The 7,369-nt window shown below is 46.7% G+C and overlaps 1 protein-coding gene across 1 annotated transcript; it reads left to right on the top strand.

Annotated features, from left to right (window-relative positions):
* Positions 1-340: 340 nt before the first annotated feature.
* Positions 341-7,009, top strand: LOC123841289 (keratin, type I cuticular Ha3-I-like). The gene is made up of 7 exons (XM_064583594.1): positions 341-727; positions 2,436-2,518; positions 3,499-3,655; positions 4,558-4,719; positions 4,814-4,939; positions 5,064-5,284; positions 6,535-7,009. The coding sequence occupies exons 1-7, from the start codon at positions 380-382 to the stop codon at positions 6,659-6,661; spliced, it is 1,224 nt and encodes a 407-aa protein (XP_064439664.1). The 5' UTR covers positions 341-379; the 3' UTR covers positions 6,662-7,009.
* The last annotated feature ends 360 nt before the right edge of the window (positions 7,010-7,369 follow it).

Raw genomic sequence — 7,369 nt, 5'->3', positions numbered from 1 at the left:
AGGAGAAAGAGGCATAGACGTGCCCCTCTCTGGGGGGCAGGGTACAGCTGTCACCCCAAATCAACACCCTGTGAACAAGTGTTGTTGGCAAGGTAATGGGTTGGTCACTTTGAAGGTCTTAACCAACCAGCATAATTGGTGAGGAGTCCTGACTTAGCAGGAAGCCAGGGTAAAGCATTTTATGAGGTAAAGGACTCGCGTGAGGTGGCTAAATAACAAATGGAAAAATGGGTAAATAGGGTAAAAGGGGGTAATGGTGCATGTGGTCACCACACCCATGGTTGACAGAATATAAAGCCCTGGAAAGGACCAGGGTTTACACCAGAGAGAGGAATCAGCCTTTGAAACTGACCTTCAGAGCTCCACTCCCTCCAGCACCATGCTTTACAACTGCTGCCTGCCCAACCTGAGCTGCCGCTCCACCTGCTCCTCCCGGCCCTGCGTGCCCGCCAGCTGTCACACCTGCACCCTGCCCGGGGCCTGCAACATCCCCGCCAACGTGGGCAACTGTGGCTGGTTCTGCGAGGGCTCCTTCAATGGCAGCGAGAAGGAGACCATGCAGTTCCTGAACGACCGCCTGGCCAGCTACCTGGAGAAGGTGCGCCAGCTGGAGCGCGAGAACGCAGAGCTGGAGAGCCGCATCCGGGAGTGGTGCCAGCAGCAGGTGCCCTTCGTGTGTCCCAGCTACCAGTCCTATTTCCGGACCATCGAGGAGCTCCAGCAGAAGGTGAGGGGGTGGCCACCACGCTGCTGATTTAGTTAACTATTTATTTAAATTTAACATATCAACTTCTGAAATGGATCTAAGACTATTCAAAGCTACGGTCATAAAGACATTGACTTCATTGGCTTAGGTAGGACACATCAAATCATCTTAGAAAATCTATTTGGGAAGCCCCACAAGGAAGGATATGGACTGGGATAGGGTAAGACATTAGACTACGATCAGTCATTGTAATCTTACATTGCTTCTTACTAAAACCAGAGTATCTGATTTTTTAGTTCTATTATGATATCCTGGTCTTGTTTTTAGGCTTACAGCTTAAAAAAATAGGCACCTGAAATATTTCTTGGAGCTAGTAATTTCCTAAGTGGATCCTCAAATACTTAAAGCCTTCCAAAGCTGTAGCAAGAGACAGTGTCTGTAGCAAAGCAAAAGAGCTGTTGACCATATAAACCTCACTAATATACACAGACCCTGTACCATCCACTAGAGCAAGCATGCAGGTGAGAATTCAGGACCAGAAACGCAGGGGTAGAAGTGGAGATAAGAGTCAGCATAGGGGCGCCTGGGTGGCTCAGTCATTAAGCATCTGCCTTCGGCTCAGGTCATGATCCCAGGGTCCTGGGATCGAGTCCTGCATTGGGCTCCCTGCTCTGCGGGAAGCCTGCTTCTCCCTCTCCCATTTCTCTGCTTGTGTTCCCTCTCTTGCTGTGTCTCTCTCTGTCAAATAAATAAATAAAATCTTTAAAAAAAGTCAGCATAGAGGTGGGACTAATACATGGTGGAGGTCAGGGAGGGCTTCCCAGAAGAGGAATATCTGAGTAGGGTTAGATGGATGAGCAGGAATTTATATTCAATGGCATAAGCCTTCGATTCTCTGAGGAGATTAACTGTCCACTGCTCAGTGGTGCTAGCAAAGTGAATGCCAGATAAGGGCCATGCAATTTGAAGATCATGCATTCATTTGCCCATATTGACTGAATACAAGGCACAGTGCTTGAGTGAGGGATAAAGTACAGAGTGAAACAGTCTCTTTCCTTCAGGAGCTCATAGTCTAATAGGGGAGACAGACATGGTTGGAGTGAAGGGGAGAAGCATAACTGGCTAAGTGCAAAGTATTGTTGGGGGTGCATGGAGGAGGTGACCCCCTGTAGGAGCCGGGCTGGAGGGGGAATGTGGGTCATGCAAGGGGTCTTGCTAGTGGGTGAGGACATCCCAGAGCATTCCATATAGAAGGAGAAGCTCTGTGCAAAAGCATGGGCAAGGGCAATATGACAGAGAGTGGAAAGAGGTCAGCAGGACTAGAATAAGGGGATGTGAGAATAGGAAAACCAGCCTGTTCTGGTTTGGCTGGGATTTTTCTGGGTTTAGCATCCCAGGAGCCTCCTATTTCTAAGCAAACTGAGACACAGGTCACTCTAAGGGAGGCTTAATATCCAGTATGCTCAATTCCTGCAGGAAGCCAGAGGCAGACCAAGGAGAGAAGAATTAATGACAAAGGGACACATTTCTCCTTAACTCTTTTAGTTTTGAAATGAACAGTGCTATTAATTAATCCTTCTTTTATCCCCAGACTGAAAATCTGAGAAGACTCAAAGGTATTTGGCAGGAATGTGTATTTGAAAAAAAAAAAAAAAAAAAAGCTTTTCACTGTAAGGCACAAGACATTCCTTCTTAGTATAACTCATTTCATAATGAATCCTGTCTCCAGATCCTGTGCGGCAAGTCTGAGAACACTAGGCTGGTGGTACAGATTGATAATGCCAAACTGGCTGCAGATGACTTCAGAACCAAGTAAGATTTTTCTAATGATCAGCGCAAATCTTATAATTGACAGGCTAAATCGCAATGTGATGAAATCTGTCCTGGGTGCGTTTAAGCAGAAGTTGTCTGGGATGGCATTGGGAGGATTCTTGCATTGGGTTAGTTAGGTTAAATGTCAGTTTCCTCACTGAATGCAAGAATGCTGTGTTTTAAGCTTATTTTTAAGGAATGAAAGAAATCACCCATTCTTTCTCTTTTTCAACTTAATACGTGGACCAAGTTTAAAAGTGAATTTCACACTTGTTTCTTAGTATAGGTTCATCACTATCAGCCCATCAGAAAAAAAGTTATTAAATCAAAAAAATAGGAGGCAAAATCCATTTCAGAATATCATTTTTTCTAGGTGTGATCATTACAATCATAAGAATCCTTTGCATTTGAATTTTTGTGGGACTTTATAGTTTACAATGTATTTGTAATTACTATGTCATTTCTTCATCTTCAGACCAACCCTGTAAAGTGTTAGTTTGGTTTCCATTTTATAGATGAAGAAATCAAGGCTCAGAGACATGAAGGAATTTATCCACAGTCATAACTGCAAGTCTGAACCTAACTGATTTCTAAATCAGTGTTTTTATCACAAGACCAGGTTGCTTTCAAGGTGGTTGGAGAGATGTTGAGACAATGTGTATAACAGACTTATGAAGTTCATCAACTCACTTGAAGAGGCAAGATAGGGCTTAATCCATAGCAACCTGTCAGAGCAAATGCAGTTAATATCAGATTAAAACTGTGGAGATAGGCCCCCCAACAATACCTTCTCTGTGGATCTCAGGGAAGAAATAGGTCTTTTTACTCAGCACAGTGGTATTTTCTCCCCTTCCAAAAAGGGAACTTTAAAAAAAATTCAAAAACTTTCAAAATGTAATGAATTTGACTAGGTCGGCCAAGTAAATCCTTGAAAGGAGTCTTCTTTTTTGACTCCCTTTGACATTCCCCTGTGTGTGCAGGTACGAGACGGAGCTGGGCTTGCGGCAGCTGGTGGAGTCAGACATCAGTGCCCTGCGCAGGATCCTGGACGAGCTGACCCTGTGCAAGGCCGACCTGGAGGCCCAGGTGGAATCCCTGAAAGAGGAGCTGCTGAGCCTCAAGCAGAACCATGAGCAGGTGAGGGAGTCCCAGTCCCCATCATCCCATATGGAGAGTTCCACACCTCTCCTGAGCAGGATCAGGTTGGTCTTTGCTAAGCACCCTAGAGCTAACACAACATTTTGCTGCTTGCTCAAAACACACTTGGGGGATTTGGGGGGAATGAGTCATAAGCTTACCTCTTTTACCGAAAAGAATGTGGTGAGCTGACTTATTTCTACCTGGGGCCAGATATATGGCCAGAAGTCCACACAAAGATCTTTAAAGTACTTCCCACTGCTTGACAAGATCTATTATCTTCTGAAGGTGCCAAATTAAGGACCAAGACTAGAAAGAGACAGCAAACTTCATGATATTATATGTCACCTGATACTAGAACCCAATGGATGGATGGATGGGAAAAATGAGAGAGATGAAGGAATTTAAATAATGGTTGACTCAGACTTCATGGTTGAATGTAATATAGGATGTCAGATACCTGTATCAAAGATCAGATGTTTTGAAGAAAAGGAAACTACCCCAAGTAGACAGTATATAAGGGTAGAAGACTATGAAATAAATGGGAGGAGTTATATCTGGTTTCTCTACATTTAAGTAGCAGTAATTATAAACTAGATGCTATGCCAGACTTATCACTGAACAAAGGGAAAATCAGAAGGAAATGATAGACTCTTGGATTGGAAAGAAACATTAGCAATCACTTATTCAAGCAGCCTCATCATGCAGATGAGGAGACACTCAGACAGGAGGCCTGAATCACACAGAGGCAACTTAGCCGGGTTCTACATCCACTGGGCTTCAACTCATATTTTCTAATTCCACTGCAATCTTCTCCCCACCATATTGGACTCACTCAAAGAGAGTTTAGTTATAGACATTTTTTCCCCCTGTGGGTTCATTCGTCCCCCTTCCTCCCTCAGGAAGTCAACACCCTGCGCTGCCAGATTGGAGACCGCCTCAACGTGGAGGTGGACGCAGCCCCCACTGTGGACCTGAACCGTGTGCTCAACGAGACCAGGAGTCAGTATGAGGCCCTGGTGGAGACCAACCGCAGGGACGTGGAGGAATGGTTCACCACCCAGGTGGGCATCTCAGCACATGGCCACTCGGGACACTTGGCCCCTCGGGGCCCTTGAGGCAGGGTCTGACCCTGTCTTCTCCCCTGTGCTGTTTCAGACCGAGGAGCTGAACAAGCAAGTGGTGTCCAGCTCGGAGCAGCTGCAGTCCTACCAGGCGGAGATCATCGAGCTGAGACGCACGGTCAACGCCCTGGAGATTGAGCTGCAGGCCCAGCACAACCTGGTGGGTGTTGTTCAGGGTACTGTCCACACTCTCCTGACCTCGTGAAGCCTGGGACTTCTCTGGAACCCCATGGAGAAGCTCCCTGAGGAGCGGCTCTGTGACATTCTTTATCTTCCCTGCACAGAGGGACTCCCTGGAGAACACGCTGACGGAGACCGAGGCCCGCTACAGCTCCCAGCTGGGCCAGGTGCAGTGCATGATCACCAACGTGGAGTCCCAGCTGACTGAGATCAGGTGTGACCTGGAGCGGCAGAACCAGGAGTACCAGGTGCTGTTGGACGTCAAGGCCCGGCTGGAGTGTGAGATCAACACGTACCGGGGCCTGCTGGAGAGCGAGGACTGCAAGTGAGTAGTCAGCAGGCCACACCCCTGAAAGGCACACACATAGTTTTACTCAAGGACAAAACAGAGACTTTGCAGGTCAAGTTTCAGAAACCAATATGTCTGTAGAGACCGGAGTTTTCTGTTGCAGTAGTGTATCATGGATAGTATTTTTTGCTGTCATTATCTGGAGGAAAGGTATTTTCTGTTCCAAAAGATACTCATGAGACTTGATTGTTTTCTCCAACTGGTGAACTTTTGGAGGCTGATGCATAAACAAAGCTTTGTACCTTCACGGTTGGTCTGTCACAGCAAAAGGGAAAACAAAACTGCAACAATTACATATATTTGAATAGTGCTTTCAGATTTAACCCACACTTTCAAATCTACGTCTCATTGATCTTTGTTGGAATTATCTGAGGCAGGAAGAATGGGGACAGTATAACCATCTTATAGATGAGCATTTGAATACTGAAGGAGAAGACAGTTCATTAGCTCATGGAGTATAGCACTCGTCACCTGACAGTATTTACATGAACACATTCTGTGTGGTAGGTATTACCAATCCCGTCTTGCAGGCGAGGAGGCTGAGGCTCAGAGGGGCGAAGTGACTTCCCCATGACTCCAGGGTTATGGAATGAGGGCTGGAATTCCACCTTCAGTCTTCTTTGCTCTTTTCTGTCACTGTCTCAGAGCTCTGTAAAAAGGAGCAATCCAAACAAAGCTTTGGCTTCCTCAGATGTCAGAGAATGGTTTCTGCTTTTTCTGTTTCCTTGGATTGAGCTCTCTCCTTTTAAAAATTATCCCTCTCATGGGGCGCCTGGGTGGCTCAGTCGTTAAGCGTCTGCCTTCGGCTCAGGTCATGATCCCAGGGTTCTGGGATCGAGCCCCGCATCGGGCTCCCTGCTCAGCGGGAAGCCTGCTTCTCCCTCTCCCATTTCTCTGCTTGTGTTCCCTCTCTCGCTGTCTCTCTCTCTGTCAAATAAATAAATAAAATCTTAAAAAAAAAAAAAAAGGCTTGGGCGCCTGGGTGGCTCAGTTGGTTAAGCGACTGCCTTCAGCTCAGGTCATGATCCTGGAGTCCTGGGATCGAGTCCCACATTGGGCTCCCGGCTTGGCGGAGAGCCTGCTTCTCCCTCTGACCCTATCCCCTCTCATGCTGTTTTTTTCTCTCTCTCTCTCTCTCAAGTAAATAAATAAATAAAATCTTTAAAAAAAAAAGGCTTAAAAAATTATCCCTCTCATGCTGACCAACTATTAATTCTGTGTCCCAGGCTGCCCTGCAACCCCTGCGCCATGACCAACGCATGCGACAGGCCCATTGGACCCTGCATCACCAATCCCTGCACCCCGTGTGGCCCACGCTCCCGCTGTGGGCCCTGCAACACCTTTGGATGCTAGATATCCTGGGGCCAGCAAGAGGATTGCATGAAGACAGAAGAACCATCGATGGACCAGCCCTACTTCTCTGACAAGCATCAGCCACAGAAGCCCGCCCCAGGCAACCACATAAATCACGGTCTGGAAGGAGAGCAAATGCCCAGGTGTGGCCTGACTCTGAGCCGAGCCCACCAGATCCCCTTCATTCAAGGCTGCTCTCTTATAGTTTTTCTGTGACCTGGTGGTCTGATAGGTCTGGGCTGCGAAGATGTCCTACGAGGTGTGTTGTGGTTCTCTCTGTTGCTCTGACCTTCCTCTCAGGCCCCTAAATCCCTTTGTAAATCTAATAAACTTTCCTCTTGCAAAGCAGTGATGGTTCTCATTTGTATTCATTCTTTCCAAAGTGTTCACTCTGTATGTGCGTCTTATAAAGCCACTTGAAAGCACAGGAGGATGTGTCATTAATGGCTTCATCACCATTAATTAACATTCATTAGGTACAGTGAGCCTGGCGTCCCCTTGGGCCAGCCAGGAACCAGTGGGGCCACTAAGGCAAGAGGCCTCATCTAAATATGGTGAATATTCACCATGGGTGCTGACTCAGTACTGCACCTGTGGAATGTTAACATTTCTAGAAAGTTCCATTTTTTCTTTCCAAGTGCCTCTAAGAAGAGGGACAGAAGCCAACATTAACTGAACACCAACCAGGTACCAGGAGCTGTATGACTC

Source organism: Mirounga angustirostris, unplaced genomic scaffold (genome assembly GCF_029215605.1).
Source record: "Mirounga angustirostris isolate CCGP_5_RB_7025 unplaced genomic scaffold, mMirAng1.0.hap1 SCAF_17, whole genome shotgun sequence".
Classification (NCBI taxonomy): domain Eukaryota; kingdom Metazoa; phylum Chordata; class Mammalia; order Carnivora; family Phocidae; genus Mirounga; species Mirounga angustirostris.
This window is presented reverse-complemented; position numbering and strand designations above follow the sequence as displayed.

Excerpts from the sequence above, each read along its gene's own strand:
- LOC123841289 (XM_064583594.1), top strand. The coding sequence starts at position 380 with ATGCTTTACAACTGCTGCCTGCCCAACCTGAGCTGCCGCTCCACCTGC. Across the intron at positions 2,519-3,498 it reads GCAGATGACTTCAGAACCAA|GTACGAGACGGAGCTGGGCT; the intron begins GTAAGATTTTTC and ends CTGTGTGTGCAG. Across the intron at positions 5,285-6,534 it reads CTGGAGAGCGAGGACTGCAA|GCTGCCCTGCAACCCCTGCG; the intron begins GTGAGTAGTCAG and ends TCTGTGTCCCAG.